This window comes from Semicossyphus pulcher, unplaced genomic scaffold, assembly GCF_022749685.1.
Source record: "Semicossyphus pulcher isolate SPU_LCO1_2020_fin unplaced genomic scaffold, fSemPul1.0.p SCAF_8, whole genome shotgun sequence".
In the NCBI taxonomy this organism is placed as follows: domain Eukaryota; kingdom Metazoa; phylum Chordata; class Actinopteri; order Labriformes; family Labridae; genus Semicossyphus; species Semicossyphus pulcher.
Genome location: NW_027211759.1, coordinates 5,552,229 through 5,570,030, shown reverse-complemented (window position 1 = coordinate 5,570,030; position 17,802 = coordinate 5,552,229). Strand labels below are relative to the sequence as shown.

At 42.0% G+C, this 17,802-nt stretch overlaps 1 protein-coding gene across 1 annotated transcript in view; it reads right to left on the bottom strand.

The window, feature by feature from the left end:
* Positions 1-968: 968 nt before the first annotated feature.
* The window catches only part of lrriq1 (leucine-rich repeats and IQ motif containing 1), a 39,523-nt gene continuing 22,689 nt past the window's right edge, over positions 969-17,802 (bottom strand). The window contains exons 18-26 of the mRNA XM_069686000.1: positions 16,603-16,689; positions 15,540-15,673; positions 14,847-14,918; positions 14,611-14,699; positions 13,746-13,847; positions 7,306-7,411; positions 6,380-6,440; positions 5,694-5,823; positions 969-1,102 (exon numbers count right to left, since the gene is read on the bottom strand). Coding sequence (XP_069542101.1) covers positions 969-1,102; positions 5,694-5,823; positions 6,380-6,440; positions 7,306-7,411; positions 13,746-13,847; positions 14,611-14,699; positions 14,847-14,918; positions 15,540-15,673; positions 16,603-16,689 — 915 coding nt within the window. The remainder of the gene's footprint in view (positions 1,103-5,693; positions 5,824-6,379; positions 6,441-7,305; positions 7,412-13,745; positions 13,848-14,610; positions 14,700-14,846; positions 14,919-15,539; positions 15,674-16,602; positions 16,690-17,802) is intronic.

Genomic DNA, 17,802 nt, shown 5'->3' with positions numbered 1-17,802 from the left:
GTTTTGACATTCATTAAGTTATCATTTCCAGGCGGCGGAGCAGCGAGGAACCGCCAAGCCTGAGGTACACCGCCTCCGGTAAGGCCGTGTTTGCGAACGGACGCCTTAGCCCTCCAAATTCAAATACACAGACAAGGCCATTATAATCCACGACTGGAAATAAAGAAAACATTGTTCTAATTCTAACACCAATGTTTGCGCTCGGCTCATAAAAGCAGTAATTTCAAGCCCACTGTTGGCAAGCAGCGGCTAAATATAGACACAGAATCGGGATAATGCACTTAAACCTCTGGGCTTTATTACTCTTAAGAGAGGGAGAAGTGGAAAAAGCAAGTCTTTTCTCACGGCTACAAACTATAATTAGTGTTTTATTTGTTGACAGAGTAAATTGGTGCAGAAACAGCAGCTCAGCATCTTAAAAAAGAAAAATCCGCAGGTATTAAAGGTCCTGGTTTGCATTTCCTGCTGTTACTTGCATATGAAGCGTGCCATTCGCTCAGGGTTTGTTACTGTGTCTGATGTGTTTAGTGCTGGTCGGCTGCCATCACGTTCAGGCAGTGACACTTGAGCAGAATCAACACACTGGAAGTGCCTGGAGATATTTGGGCTGCTGCGGGTCCTATTGGTCTTAATTTATTTGCAGGAGAGGGAGCTTGAGTTGAGTTTAAGAGGAACAGCTGCAGGCGGATAGAAAAGTCATATAAATATAAATAAACTTCTTAATGGAAGGAAAAATAATCCATCAGTTTAAATCTTTGGTCATGGTATTTGTGTGTTTTTGCATGAAATATTGTTAACTGCAGGTTGTTGTTAGTAGTTTGTTGCAACCAAAGAAAGCGTACCTGTCTGCTGTCCTACATTAGGTGCTTTGTAGGGATATTTATAAAAAGGAAGGTAAATCTAAACATAAAATGTATCTGTCTTTTTATTGTTCTTGTTATTGACCTTGTTGTAGAAGAGTTTGTGTTTTACTTCTGCACTTTGTCTCTCTTCTTGCCTCCTCCCCAGCCGCCGCTCATCTGCACAGGGTTGTCTCTGAAGGAGATGCGCTCCTTTTTTGACGGAGCAGACGTGACTCTCTTAGGAGAAGGAGCTTCTTTTCCTGGAGACAGAGAAGCAAAACATGTCAATATCTCACATGTAAATCAGTCTATGATCGACTCTAAATGTTTGTTCATAAATAGAAATGATATTTAAACAACATATCAGAATCAGAATCAAGTTTTTCGCCAAGTAGGTTTACACATACAACGAATTTGACTTGGTGTTTAGGTGCAAAACAGAAGTAGAACAGAAATAAGTAAACAGTAGTACTCCTGCTGTCGGTGAACTAAAGTATAATAATATACAAAATAAACAATAAGAGAATGAGATATAAAAAAGCCACATAATACAAAATCTGTACACCAGGTGTAAATAAAGAGCTGTGCAGATGTGTAGATTTGTGCAAGATGATGGTAGTGCAAAAGTTTAACAGAATAAAAATAAAAAACAGTGCAATGTAAGCAGACAGTACATAGTCCAGTGTGCGTTAATGTAGCACATACTTCTGAATCAGAGACTTAACATCAATGTGATGTTAAGTGAGGATGAGAGTCCCTGTCACATTGGTAATGGTTTTACAGAGGTTTTACTAACCAGGTCTTGTTTTGTCCTTGATAAAATAATCAATATCATTACATTAAGCCTTCCACAACAAAGTGTCGAGCTGCATCTGTTGTAAAAGTAGTGTCTCTGTTATTCCAGTACAATTGAGGGTTTTCCTCTTGGAGTTCAGATTCAAAATGTGGTTTTATGTTCACTTAAAAATGCTAATTTTCTACTGGAGATGTAGATTAGAGCAGTGGTTCTCACATTTTGAATCGCGACACAAATGTTTTCATCGGTCAAATGTATTTCCCCGAAACATCTCTACAATTCATTCAATTAGCAGCATTTTCTTCAACAGAAATTATCTGAAAAAGTGCGACAGAAATGCAACTACTGTCGGGCTCGTCAGGAATGTAACTGTAGCTGGGATAACCCAGCAGCGGACACATGGAGTGTGAATAAACTACACTTCTACTGCACACATGTCAAAGGAAACCCATGTCCTTCAAAATAAAAGCGCAGCAAAGACTTCCGCACTGCGACCCACTGAAAACAGCTCTGTGACCCACTAAATGAATATATAATGAATATATAATCAGGGCACACACACACTTGCTTTTAAACAGCTGTCATTGTTTGCTAACCTGCAAATCATCGCTGCTATTTATCAGGCATGAGCTGTTCAATGCTCCAAAGGATTATTTCATGTTGGGTAATTCAATCTTGACGGTCTTTCACTGATTTCAGAAAGAGAGGAAAGAAGGATTTTGCAGCTTTTGATCGTATGTGAATTGATTACTTGAAATATTAAAGTTTTATCCTCACTGTTGGAACTTTTTAGTATAAGTAACAATTTTAACTGTAGTTTGGTCTCTGGCTCAGGACACTCAATCTCCCTGTAAAGACTTCAGTGTGAGCAGGTATTCTTTGTGCCGTCTCACAGGCCTGTCCTTTTCACCTGGAGATCAGCACAAAGCTTTTCAAACACAGAACAAAGGCAGCGCTCCACCGGGCATGATGCATTCCACGTGTGGAGCGAGGGCCCGCGGTCTGCACGGCCGCCCCACACACAGAGCCAAACAGCGGGGAGGGCTCTGCATCTCAGGTACTGACCCGGCTCTGAATATCTGCACAGCTTGCACACTGTATAGAATATCCGTGCGCTCACACGTCATACCTGATCACACCTCTGTAGTTTCTGATTTAACTCGTGTTTGAGTGCTGTGCTTTTCCTCTCCTCGTGGTTTGTGCGATGTAGTTTAAAGATAAAACCACCAGTCTGTGTGTTTATTTTCAGAAATGTTAAGCCAGGCTTTGGTGACTGAATTTAGTTTATTAGAGACTTTTGTCCAATTATCTGTCCCAAATCAGAAACAGAACAGACGGCACATGTTGCCAATCTTGGACTATTACATGTACATAGATAAACAAATGGCCGCACATTCGACTCGACCGCTGTGACCAAACAAATTGTTTTCCTTCATTTTGCTCCTATTAGAGTTGAACGGCGGACAAAATTGAGGGAGCAGATATGCAACTTAAGTGGTTTCCTCTGCACACGTAGTGAAAATATTTTGTGAGGCTGGAAACGCGTTTTATGGCACCGTCCCAGCAAGTGCTGAGTATCGTGTTGCAGTAGGTTATAGAGTATTTATGTAGTCTTTACTGCGATGGCAAACTAAGTGAACCTTCCTCACTTTAAACCTTCACTTTGATGTATGTATGCCACTTCAGAGGCATAAAATATACAACTAGTTCATGAAAAAAGGTTTGTATTTTATCTTTTTTTACTGACTCGTGTGGGGTGACTATAAAAAGAGTTTCGTCACAGAGGTTGCACTTCAATTTTCCTGATTCTCTGATTTCATGCAAGTTGCCCACTTCCTCCGCACAGAGACGATTAGATGCCCTTTCAAAGTTTATAAAATATCTAATTGGCTTTTTGAGAAATGCTCTTTTCTTACATACACATTCATATTTCAATTTACCCCTGACAAAAGTGGCGTTTTCATCATAGCAGACAGAGAGGCTTTCTTTTCAGAGGCTGTAGTCTGAAGGGGAACAACAGTCTGCCTGCTGAGCTCGACGACACTCGCTCCTGCTGCTGCTGCACCTCGTGGATATCATTTTGAAATCATCATCGGAATCCAATTTGGCTTCGTTAACGGGGACAGGGCTCTCCTTCACGGGGATTCCTGGGCTTGTTTAATGTGGTCATCTGCCTTCAGCCTGTCAGTAGCATCTTTGTCACTCAGACTCCTGAGTCCCACTTCTCCTGACAGAAGGGCCAGTCATTCTTCTCTGAAAGGACTGAGAGGTTTTTTTTTTCCCCTCTCTGCCCGTTTCCTGTCAGAGGAGAAATTCGCGGCACTCTGTCCCCGGCCCGACCTTGTGGCCCACCCCCCTCCCCTCACGGAGCAGCCGACCGGTGGACTCAGCCTGAGCTGAATAAGCTGCAGTATTTATCCCTGGCTCTGCGCACTCAGGTCTGTGTGACCCAAGACTCGTGGGTGCAAGTGTGCAAACACAGAAACATCTGTATACACATGTGCTTAATGTACAGGTATAACCACACATGTACAGACACACACAAAGATATGAAGACATTGCGAGCATGAAACTGCTGGTAAAGTTGATCTAATGCCATACAGGAACAGTGTTTATTTTAAATAACTTTACACTTTATGATTTAAATTAAGAATCTTATGTTCCTGCACTGTTTCTGTTTTCAATTTTCTTTTCTTGCAAAAAAATGCATATTGTTGTATAAGCTCATCTTTAAAATAGCCATAAATAACACGCTTGTGTAACAAAACTAGACATGTTTTATAAACATAGCTTTATACAGCTCCGGGAAAAATTAAGAGACAACTGCAAAACAAAAAAAAGTTCTTCTCTGGTTCTATTTATAGCTTTGTGTTTATGTAAAATTTACTTTTGTTTTATTAAACTAAAATATCCTCATTCAGGTCTTTTATTTGCAGAAAATGAAAAAAGATGCAAAAAAGATGTTTTTTTCAGACCTTGAATAATGCAAAGAAAACATGTTCATGTTTAAACAACAGAATACAAATGTTTTAACTCAGGAAGAGTTCACAAATCAACAGGGCTGGACAGTAACAAAGTACATTTACATTTTTTGAGTATCAGTACTTTACTTGAGTATCATTTTTTGGGCAAACTTATTACTTTTACTCCGCTACATTTGAAAGACAAATGTCGTACTTATGACTCCACTTTCTGTGAATGTTTCTGTTACTCGCTACTTTTGCTCTGAAGTCAGCTGATAAATGTTCTTTTCTTTTCTAAAATCCAAAAGACAATAAACCTTGTTGGTGTAATTCTGCGTGTGGTTTGTCTAGGTGGTGTTGCCGTACCTGTACCTCGTGCATGTCCATGGTTGAACGTAGAGCAAACAGATCATTTAGTGGTGGTAATGACGGCTAAGGCTGACACTTTCCCTGATCATCAGGTATTTTAGGTTGTTCCTATTATTGTTATTGTTCCTGTTATTTTGGTGTGCAAATCTGGAAATCATGTGAGTTTAAAAATGTAAATAATGTTTTCTAAATAAACATAACCTAATAAAATACAACAATGTTTTGAGATTTTTCTCTTGATCACATTCAGGAGGTTTCAGTGGGGCTGGCTATGAAATGTAGAGAGAGATGCTGATTTAAGGAACATTTGGAGCGGTCTCTTCACTTTATCCGGAGCTGTATTACACATTTTATCTGTCCCTCTATCAGTCTGTTCAATCATAAATACATGTGACTGTGTGTGCATTTTTTAAAGGTATTAAAATGTAATTTCCAGTGTTCTGAGTGAAGAAACAGTAATGGCTGACTTGAAAAGTTATCTAAGTAACCTTTCAATTAAGCCCAAGCTATAAATGTCACTCTAACCATTCATCCTAATTAGCAGTTATTATGAGAGAAGGTTGAAAACAGATTTAGGGACACAATGATTTATTTTAGGGGAAAGTTGAGCCTTTTCTTTCAGAACATTTAACGATTGCTTTTTTCTGCTCAAGGTCGGTTCAGATGTGCAGTTAAAGAGTGATTTTAAATAGATTTAAGACTTATGAAGTTCACAAGACTCACTTGCATGACCCAAAGAGTTTCTGCGGGGATAGCTGTTCTCTGTGGAAGGCTGGGCAGCTGAACTGCTGTTGGCCCACGATCTGTTGGCGTGATGTTGACGTTCAGTGTACCCTGGGTCCGCCTGCATGCACTACACACAGACGCACACAAACACACACATAAATGAGGCCCAACACGACACGTCTCACGCAAGCGCTCCAGCATTTTGAAAAAAAACGGACAAGCAGCAGCTCGGCAGTCTGAACATATCTGAGAAACGGGAGTAAGGGGGCGGCTCGTCTTGCCAGTGATCATAACTCAAACTGCTCTATAACTGCGCAGGGAGACCTGCAGCTTCCCACTTCAAAGACCTCACCAGCATCAGCATCGTTCTCAACTACAGGCAAACTGCTCCAAAGTGACACTGGGATTTCTGCAAGTTAAATGAAGAAATTGCAGCCAGTTGATCCAATTGAAAGTGTCACCGCAGAGCGAAACCTCACCCTCTCCTCCCCCCTCCCCTGCCTCCTTTAAATGGAAGCTGATGAGACAGGCTCCAGGGGAGGGAACATACGGCTCACGACATGACTCCGACTGGTGAATGTAAATATCGCATACCTCCACATACATGCAACAGCCCCCCCAAGAAAAGATTTAAGTCAAGATTTACTGTCGTTCTCTGAAGAACGGGAGGGGAGTGTACTCACCACAAGCTGCGCTCTGCCTCTGTTCAGAATGTCTGCGTCGATCTCTGGTAAGAAACGCTCGCTGAGGAGAAGAAAACAGACAAAAAGGCCCCAAAATTACGGCTGTTAGCGCTCGGCATATTTCACATCAATTCAGCAGTTTCCCTTCTTCAATCTCTGACATATCATTGAATAAACACAGATGCCATGTATGATAAACTCGATCTCTCTTTTTTAGGGTTAGCACAGGCCTGTAAGCGCACTGTCTCTGATGCAGAATCTATGTGTGTATTTGTTTCTATGTGCAGCCGTTCTTTTGGTATTTTGGAGTTAATTTGCCGCTCTGCAAAAACGATCTGCACTGCACAAATGATTTAACTTTATTACATTAAAAATAGCTCCTTATTTTAAGAGAAAATCGATTAAGAAATACAAATATCAAATCCCATGCACCAATTATGAAATGTGATCCCCAGAAATAAAAAATGAAGGCCTTCTTTCTCTGTGCAAAATCAGGGAATGAGGGAATTCGCAGCCTTGAAATCATCTTAATACACTAAAAGTTAATCTTTCAATCAGGATATTCTGCTGGTTACACTTTGAAAAGAAAAATAATAAAACATAAATTTGCATGGTTTGTAAAAGAGGAAATCAGTCGTGGGAAACAAACAGAAATTATGTCTCTTTTCAGAATATTTACATATCTTAAAACATGTCCTCTGTCAACAATAACAGCAGCTCATCAAAGGATCAGGTTACACAAACTGCCTAAAACAAAGAGACACATAGACACAACTCTCGTAGCATCTAGAAATGCAAATAATTCTGCTTTTGTTTGCCCAGGTTTTCAGATATCCAAAACAGTTCTCTGTACTTTGGCGAAGCGAGCCGTTTAGCTGCAAAACAAACCACCTACACCAACTTATGACCCACATTTCGTAACTCACCTCTCTGAGTCCCTGTCAGAGTGAGCAGCCTGAGCGTGCTGCGCTCGTTCCTGCTTCACTCGCTCCGTCCTCTCCGCCTGCTGCAGACCAGACTCGGCCTCGCAAACTGCACGACAGAAAACATCAAACATACATCACGGGCGATTATTTTCTCTCCAACTCTGGACACTTCAGTCGCATTCTGGATGCGTAAAGAACGAGAGTGCTGCATGATCAGAGAAAGTTGGGAAGAAGGTGGCATGTTTCTATATGACAAGAGGTGGAATCAGTACTGCAGAGAAGGAGCTGTGTTAACAGATGGTCAGCTCTAGGGCCTGATCTGTGGCAATGTCTGACATGTTTCACTGTAATTTAAGCTGACCAGAGCTCCCTGCACTGGGAGAGCTCAGTGGTCAAAGCTCTCAGCGTTTATGTTTGGGCTTAAGCTGGGGTATTTGTTTGGAGGAGTCAGGGGCATTACTGTAAAACATTTAAAGTTCCTGAAAGATGCAACAGAAGTGGATGTGCTTTTTTAGCAACTGTTAAAACTTGATGTTTCTTTGTAAAAATTGAATCCAGTTTGTTTAACAGTTTGTTAAAGAAGAAATCTGAAAGGCTGCAGATTTATGACTTGTACTGACATTCCGTAATAAGGTTGTAATTCAAAGTAAACATTTACGTTGCTCTGACAGTAATGCGGCTGCAGCAGGGTGCGAACTGATAATGAATTTTGACAGCCCATTGCTGGAACTAATGATGCATTTATTTAAGTCATTTACTTGCTTTTGCTGAGCCGTAAAAAGGGTAAAAACGGCTTTACAGTTTTCATGGGTTAATTGCTAAGCCCCACTAAAAATGTCAAGTGATAGATGCTTCCCCCGGGGCAGCACAGGCCAGGAAACGGCTCCTCACACTTCACAAAACTGAAAAAAGAGGGGGCAAAGACAGAGTGTAAAAACGCTGTAAAGTGAGGGACAGTCTTTTATGGATAGATCAAAAAGTGTAAGAAGACTCAATAAAGAGTTAATGCATATTGTAGCAAACACAGTGTTACAAGAGGGGCACATCTAAGTTGTACTCCAGTAGCACAGAGATTCTCCTCTCCCTTTCCCCTCTGAACCCCCCACCAAAGCCCCCTCCTGACCCCCTCAGACTCCCCTCCAGTACTCCTCCAGGACATCAGGAGGGGGCCTGTAGGAGTCACGCCTGTTAAGAGAGGCTCTTAAGCACATTAAGTGAGCTTGTCTCTGCTGAGGAGGAGACTTAATATCAGAGAGTTTTGGCGGAGGAGGAGAGGGAGGGTGGAGGCTTTGGCATGCAGCAAACCAGAGCAGAAGAAGAGACACGATACTGGCGCTTCAACCTCAGAAAGAAACAAACAACACAGGGTCTGGTGATGGATCAAGACCAGTGAAGGAAGTGAAAGGGCGCCATGAATGAGTTTGAGGGAGGCTCCAGAATGGATCCAGTCATCTTAAGGGACAACTCTGTCCTTATAAAAGTGGAGCTGAGATGTGGGAACAGGATTAGTTTAAAAAAAAAACAAAGACAAAGCCAAGTTATACAAACTGATTTAGTTGTTCGTAAAACAGAAAGTAAGCTCAGCGGTAAGTTAGTATTATTTTTCATTGCACAGTAACACTTGTGCATGAACAACTCAGTCCAAAAGATGGCAAATTTTAAGGTCTCAGTATGCTTTAAGAGGTGGTATTACGCTATTTCTCATTTTAAGACATAATGTTACATTGTTGGATGTCCAGACTAAACGTGGGTGAAGTTTCAAATCTGTAGGTAAAAGTATGCCGGAGCAATCCCCAGGCTGCTCAACTCAGTCTGCTGTGAACGCCAGGTTTAACACAGTTGTTTCTACACGTTGCACTTTGTGACGTCACAAAGTGCAGCCTCAGCAGGCTTGAAAGAGCTGGCCAATCAGAAGAAAGTGGGCTTGTAGGGGTGGGGTTTCTTAAAGGGACAGAGCTGACTGAGTCATTTCAGGCAAAGGCTGTATAAGGGCCTGCACAGAGCACCAGTGTGAGAAAAATGTTTTTTTTAAATGATGCTAAGCTACTGAGACAGAATGGAATATGAACCCCCCTTTAATACTACCTCGAGTGTCTTCTAACCACATCTGAAAGAAAAGGTGTTTGAATTCTGCCTTCATAGACAGTTGAGACACAATATATAATGCAAATGGGCATAAAAGTGCTCACCTCCACTCTGACTGGATTGGAAATGCTGCGTGAGAGCATTCATAGTGTTGTAAAAAGAGGGAGAGGGAGAGATTATTGCAAATCCTGCCAACTTTCTCACCTCTGTACACCCGGCGAATCACTGCGAAGAGTTTGTCTGTTTTGGAAAGTTACATGCACTTTCAAAAACAGGTCAGTTATGACCTTCATTTAATGCATTATGAGCACTTTTCCATTAGCTTTTGATTCTTCTTTCAAATAGGTTTGGCTAAGCTTTTGCTTTGTTAAATGTACGGGGGAAAAAAACGAAAAATGACAAAGTATAAATGCACTGAATTGAGCGCTGGTTCAGCTCAGCGGTTAAATCGGCGGCCCTTGTACAGAGGCTATAGTCCTCTATGCGGCAGCCCCAGGTTTGAACCCTACCCTCGGGCCTGTTGCCGTGTGTCATCCCCCCTTTCTCTCTACCCCTGTTTCCGACACTATCCACTGTCCTCTTTATAAGTACGGCCAAAAAAAATAAGCTTTAGAAATACACTGAAATTATCCTTTCATCATTAGATTCGGACATTTTAACGACCTTTTGTCCACTATGTAAAAACACGTTGTTCAAATGCAGTGTCATGTTGACACTTGACAGACTTCCATCCTGGCTTGCTACACCATGAAACTGTAGACTAACTAAACTGACCTATAACAGCTAAGCTAAGGCTTCTTTTTATTGCATTTTGAACATGTTTTTAAATCCTGTTTTCTTGACATTTGCAGATTGGCAGAGGAATCAGAGCGTGTCTGAAATATGAGGATACTAACTCAGTGTTTTTAGTCAGGTGTCTGTCTCTGTGAGTGACTCAGATTATACTACACACTGGCTCTACGTGTTTCTTCCTTCAGTGTGCCAGTGCATCTCAAACACATACTGTGAGGAGAGGGCTCAACTGGCTGACATAAATAGAAGCTCTGGGATTGCGGGGGAGAAATTGAATGCACATGAATGGTGGTAAATAGTCTGACATTAAGCTATTTTGGATGATGGATGATAAACAAGATGATTGTGTTTCAGCTGGACTTTGTAGATGACTTGAAGTGTGAAATCGAGTTAAGTGCTCAGGAGGTAGGGGTTCCAGGCTGAAATAAAAATATATACCCTTGTGTCCCTCTGACATGAGGACGGATGTTTGGTGGGGCTGGATCCCAGTTTGGATGGAAGAAGGAGGTTGGAAGAGTGTGTGTGCCGAGAGGAGGGGGGGGAGGCGTTGGTGGAAAGTAAGAGGAGAAACAAGGAGAAACGCTTGGAGGCATAAAACATCTTCAACATCTGCAGCAACCAGAAACTTGACAATACAAACCATCTGAAAAAAAAATAAGGGAAGTGTATTTCTATATTTTTTTTGCCTTTAAAAGAAAATGTCTTGTGGCTCTGCTCCATGCTCTCCCTCTGTATCTCCCTCTCCGGGTATGTAAGCCGATACCCATTTCAAGTGGGTTACTCATGTCCAGCACATCCACACAAAGAGCCCGGATAAAATAAACACGCCGCGTCGGATATCTTGGAAAGAATCTGTCATGGGTTTGGGGCTAATCACCTCCAGAAGGGGCTTGACTCAGAGCCTGAAACGTTAGCCCCTGTTAGGGAGCACTGGCTGGGCCAGGCTGGGCTGGCTAGGCCCCGGGCACTGGGGATGGATCCGGAGGAGGGGGTGCCTTCCACAGGTCAGGACCAGGGGAGCAAGAGGGGAGGCTGGCTTGGGCCCATTGACAGAGACCCGGGATCACAGCACCATGAGTCAGTTCCCAACATGCCAACTCTAATGTCACTGTCGCCACTGTCTCTTGGTCACCATGGAAAATGGCAGCAGGAGTCGTCTCCTCTCCCTGCAGTCTGGTTATGGTTACACATTTTACAGGAGAAAACCGACTGAAAGAACCGGAAATTAAACAAAAAAGGGAAGGACGATGTCCTAACCGCCAACCTCTGTTACTTTATCAGCTATGGAGCTGCTTCACTTCATTGCTCAAGAACACCAGTCCCTTTTGATGAATTATCAAGAAAAGGGTGGAAAGGAGAGATAAGGAAACTGGAGAGAAACAGAACTGGAAGGATTGTTGTAATAAGTAATAGCTCATTTGGATTAAACTGGTCGTTGACTGCCAGTTGGCCGAGAGCTTATCCTCGGCTTTATTGTGCTCAAAGAACTCTTAAGTACTCAAAGGACCCATGACAAAAATGAACGCATGAAAACAGAATTACGCTTTTAGTTTTCCATCAGCCAAATATTCTTATTGGGGAAAAAAATAACTTCTATCGACCAAATGCTGAAGATAAGTTTGTCCATCACTGTTTGGGTTTGGAAATTTAGTGGCAGCTGATGAAAATGTGGGGAAAAAAACAGAATCATTAAAGGTGACATGTTTTAGGTGTGCAATCAATGTTCTATTATTCTAATGTGCTTTTGAATCACGTTGGTAAAGTTTGTTTCGTTTTAATAATTTGATTCTTTTTCAGAGCCTCTTCTTCCTCCTGAAACGAACAAGCCGTTTTGCCATTCAAAGGTTAGACCTTAGCCACGATTGGCTGACAGTATTTTGAGTGACCACGTGGGGGAGCGGCCGCACTGCACTGTCACTCCAAAGTCGCAGAACTCATGGCTGCTCTAGGCCTTATATGTACGAGCCAGAATTACCAGGAGGTATCAGAATGGTAAGTTGAAATCTTGACAACGTCCTGACTACAAGCGAGTGCAAGAAGGCAGCCTGAGGTGAATGACGGTGAATGACGATTGGTCGATTTTAGCCAAAGTAAGGTTCTACATAGAAACCTGCAGCTGTTCTGAACGGCCCATTTCAGAGGCGACCTTTTTAAACATGTCAGTCTGGAAAAACACAGAATTATGCAGTTTTCACTTTTTCACTGTGAACAATAAACACCCAAAAATGTGAAACCCATGAAAATATGAGAATATCCATTCAAAAGATAAGGCCCCTTTAAAAACAGTGCAATAGTTGCCGTTTGGTCTTTGGCTGCGTGTTCATTAATCAGTTTTAGGGGAATAAAAAGACTTGCAGCGATCCACTTAAAAGTTGAAGTTCAAGGTACAGGTTGCTCTACTCATTTTTAACTGTAACATAAAAAGACAAGCAGATATATTGCTTTTCTCCTCAGGTAATTAATGGCTATTTCATGCTTATGGCAGCTTTGGACTCGGACCAGGGAAAGTCACTTCGCTGCCCGTTGGCAAACACTGTTCTTACATCGTTTCTCTGACTCCTGGATGACCGCGAGCGCCGTGCTCTCTGGATGCGAGGCCTTGACCCTGTCGGGTGGAGGTGGGGAGGGAAAGATGGAGACAGACCCTCATGATAAAAGGCGACTTCCCCCCCGTCCTTTGTCCTGCCCTCCCTCCAGCTCTTCCCTCCCTTTTAAGTCCCGCTGTGGATGTCACAATGTCAAGTCATCTCTCCACCTCGGGGCAGAGCGGGAGGCCACAGCAGAAAAAAAGATGGAGGTAGATATTTGCCTCTTCTCAGACTGAGATCAAACTGCTTTTCACAAGAGTCAACATGTGTACCTTTTTTAAGACTGTTTCAATAACTATTAGCATAAAAAGTTTAATGAAGAAGGAGTATCACTTGAGAAAGGTAGATGTACACAAATGTTTTTGTAAACTTTTAGGATTAGTGAAGTGGCTTGAAGCTTACCTGTTGGTAAACTTAACGTAAGAGTTTTGCCAGGTTTAATTTCTATCCAATCAGTGCTGATGGTAAAAAAAAGTCAACTGAAGCAATACATTCTTCAGTGTTTGCTATACTGACCAAAAGAGCTTCCAGCAGTGCCATCATGTTCCAGAATATATTGGCCACTAGAAGCTGCAGCTGCAGCATTGTGAAGCATTTGTTCTCAATTTCTTCTCCAGTGAGCCAAAAAACTTCTAAATGTATTCTCTCCCATAACATCCTCTGTTCTCTTGTTTTAAGGTGCCATTTTCACTGTTCATAGCTAGTTTGCAAGCAAAAGCTAAGTACTTGTATAAATACAAGCTGAAATAGCTTTTAGCTCTACCTGGCCACCAACTGCCTCAAATGACGACTCTGGTGTCTGGAGAGCAATCGAGATTAAGAGCCAAGAGCTTTTTGCTCCCAGGAGATCGACCTGCTCAACTTACAGATAAAATCTCGAAGAGCTCAGTTTTGTTCTCTTTGGCGGCACCTATGGCGATAAACGGTAATTGCGGGAGCTCCAGTTGTAACTCTCAAATGTGTTGCAAGTCCTACCTTTGATATCATTTCTATTGTGCTTTGCTCGCCTGCTCTGCGCCCCAGCTGGATTCATCTGGTAACTGCAGGTTTTGAACCTTGCCAGACGGGCAGAGGGATCTAGGAGAGTAAGAGAGAGAGAGTGGGTCAAAGAAGGACAAGGCAGGGCTAAAACCAGAAGCAGAAAACCAGATCCTAACATTCGGAAAATATTAGAACAGCGTTGCGGTTCCACTGAGGCAGATGCCATTAGGAGTTAGTGTAGACATAGACCTGTTTGTCGGTGGAGCAGGATGACAAGAGCCCTGCTGTTGGAATCATGCATTTGCAATCCTGATCAAAGAGCAGCCTCCCTCTACATGACTGTGACGTGATAACCGTGGCAGGACTACTGTTTCTTGGAGCAGAGCAGAGGTGAGGTCACCTTTCACTGCAGCCGCACTCCACCACTACAATGACTGGTAATGAAAATCATCACGGGACGACTTGTCAAGAGGTTTCTTGGCAATGGTTATTTCCTTTGCAGGATCTCAAACAAGGTCCAATAAGAGGCGACAGGCCCTGGCTTCTGCTGTCTGTTACGGCTCATTAACGTACACAGGGTGGAAAGGTTAGCTGCTGTTGAAGCTCGGTGAAGGAACAAAGACAAGAAGCAAAAATAAAACTGGATTTTTTCCCTTTTAGAAAATGGATTTATGAACATGCAGTTCCTCTGTGCTGTAGGGAGCATTCAGGAAGGCAACCAAGAGCCATATCTGCATTAATAATCTTCTTATTTCTTCATTTTGCTAACAATTACGAGCACACACACATGCAAAAAGGCACATACAATCATAACAAAGCTTGAGTACACCTTTTTATTAAAACAATTCTTCACACTCACCAATTTGTTTCTTCTCCTGTTCCCTCTTTGACTTCATCTTCTGGGCCCTCTTCAGCATCAGTAGAGCTGTGTGGCTGTGAGTGAAGCCCCTAGAGACAACAAGGACAGAACAACTGCAGAAAATACCACAGAACAAACTCATAAAGAATACACACACACACATACACATACAGATAGCAGTAACGACCACTAGAGCCTCACCACGAGGACTCGTGTATGATCATTTAATGATTTACCATTCTTCCATAATCCTCTCAGATCTTTCTGTGAGGCAACTGATCGCTGGTGACGAGGCAGGAGATCTGCTTCTGAAATGAAAAGTTAAATATTGTACCAAAAACATTTTATAATTTTATAAATATACAATCATATCTGGTGTCACAACTGTCAGCTGGTATTACAGGTATATTATATTCAAAATAAGAATATCAGCAGCCTTGTTAGGATACCTAGCTTATAACTATTTTTGGTGACTTATGGCTGAGGTATGCTCAGAACAAACAAGCTTGCAAGACCGCGTCAAGAGGCAAAAATGTTTGTGGCCACACTGTAAGGCGTAGTGAAAAGCCTCAAAGAGAGATGACATGCAATAAACTTACAAATAAAGGCGTTCATTGTGTTGCACATCAAACAGCTTGTTGCCTGATGTGGGCCTGTTTGTTCTGCAGCCTCCTCTCGGATACAGTTAAGGCATCCTTTAAGGGCTTTAGTACTGATGCCTTTACCTCTTATTGCCCTTATTCTTGGTTTCCTACTATGTGTAGACTCATTCACATGGCATTAAAGTGACACCAGCATACATGGTTTACTATAGAAGTAGCCAAGTGCTAATGCAAACAGTGTAAAAAATAAATTAAATGGATTATGAGAGGTAGCTTATGTCCCTACAAGTAAATGACAGCTTGTTGTAAAGCTGCAGGTTGTCCTACCTGTTGGAGCTCACTGGGGAAACTCTCTGCTTAGTAGAGTCCACTTGTTCTTCAGCCACCCGGGCCTGCTTTGACCTACATTCAAGCGGTGGTGGGAGTGTGTGCAGGGAGGGTTCGTGAAAGGCCAGAGGAGGCTGAAATACATACATGAAGCTATGTCAGCAATAATTTACAGCTCCATACACTTTGTTTAAGCAGACTTTTAACAGCTCGCTTTTTAGACAAAATAATTGACAATTAATTAAATCAAAATTAAAAACATATTTCACTACAGTTGACATTTGCTGAAGCAGTTTCTTAGATTTACATGTTTAATATTATCCGTAAATCTGCTAAAGTAAAGGCTGAATCCTGATTTGAGGTGAGTTAGAGGGTTGTGATGTTTTAGCTCCAAATGGAAAACTAGAGGTAAAGTTTTGTTGGACAAATACAGCTCTCAGTATGCGTTGGGGAAAATGAAATACCATGTATACAATAATGTCAGTCACATTTAACTTCATGTTTTCTTTTGAGGTATGTTGCTGACTCTTTTAACATCAGTAAGTTTTCACACTCCGGGATGCTCATATGTAAGTCAAACTAACAGCTAAATTACCCTAAACATCCCATTTCTTCTTTGTGGAAGTGCTACATAGTTCATCCTGTCTTTGATGTATACCTCAGTGTCAACACATTCAGGCCGGCCACCACAGCAGCTGCACCACATCAGCTGGCCTAAACCGGCTACCATGATGTACAGCTCTGAGCGCGCTCCAAAGAAAAGATCCAACGAGAGGTAAATGAAGGGGGAAAAAACAGGACGACAGTCCGCCTGTATGAAAAATGACATCGGCTGGTCTAGAGCACCCTTCAGCCCTCCAGGAAATAATCTTGTTTTTCAAGAGAATAAATTTAAAGATCAACCAGGGAGAGTGAGAAAAATCCTGGAGGGGGCGATAACAAAAGTGAAAGAGGGATAGGGCAAGAAAACTATTCTACTGACATCACACAGGCGCTGGTAATTCCTAAAATGTTTAAACATGTTTTAATATCAATACAGAATGTCCTGCGAGATTTGATTTACCTTAAAAGACAATGGCGGCTGAGACACAGCGAAGCGTTTAGGAGTGGAGTCTTCACAAAGCAGTGTCCAGTGTTTTTCGAATGCTGCCTTTTTTAACAACAGGTGAGGAACAACAAAGAAAAACTTATTTACAACCAAAAAAATGCTTTGTATGATATATGTATTTAATAGTGAATACAATATATAGTTATTGTTATTGTTATAACAGGTTGAATTAATAGCTCATAAATATTTGCAGATATGTGTTTTGTGTGTGTATGGCTTTAAATACAGGTGAGTTTCTGTGTGTCTTTCAATAGAGACAGAGCGTGATTAAGTCCCGCCCACACTGGAGGAGAAAGTGTGCCTCTTCGAAAAGCGTCACTCTGCTGGCTGCACTATTAATATAGTAAATAATCAAGAACTAAGTTTTATAAAGCATATGGAAAAACAGTCTTTAAAGGGCCAGTTCGCCGATTTTCAGCCTCAGTCCTATCATGCTATTATGGGGAGCTAATGTCATTATGGTAGAAAAAAATGCAATTTGGCTCTGTGCCTTTGGAGGACGCTATCAGCTTCTCCAATGGGCCCTGAAAAACTTCCACCAGACTACGTAAAAGTAATCATCTGGTCGAGTACAGGGAGCTCGCGAAACTACACTTCCTCAATCTAGGACGCCCGCCTCCGATGTCATGTCTCGTTCAAAGTTGTCAAGTTTGAAATGTAGACTGCAGACCTGAAGAGGTTGTAGACGATCCACCGGTATATTCTTGTTGCATTTCGGATTCTGTACCGCTCTGAGCCATCGCCTGCAGCAATCAATGCCCCTGACTGGAAAACGGTAGTATTTCACTCCAGCGTCTCTCGCTGGGCCGTTCCTTTCAGAGGGAGGAGCGCAATGCATGCTGGGTGTTGTAGGAATGTAGAATGGGTGAAACCACGAGCTGTTTGTACAACTTTCTCCACAGCTATGGCGCCAATTTCAAATATAACTGCTTCTATCGATTACAGAGAACACCAGCTTTGACTGACAGTGGCTGTTTCCAGGGGCGAACTGCTCCTTTAAGATAACAAAGGTGGACTTTGACTTGAGACATCAGCAGCGAAGAATGGGAAACTGTGGGATCTTGACAGTAATCAGCAATATAGCCAGACAAACTGTGAAGCTAAGCTAAGGGTAAAAAATCTGATTGTACCTGGTTATTTGATAAAATAGTTCTA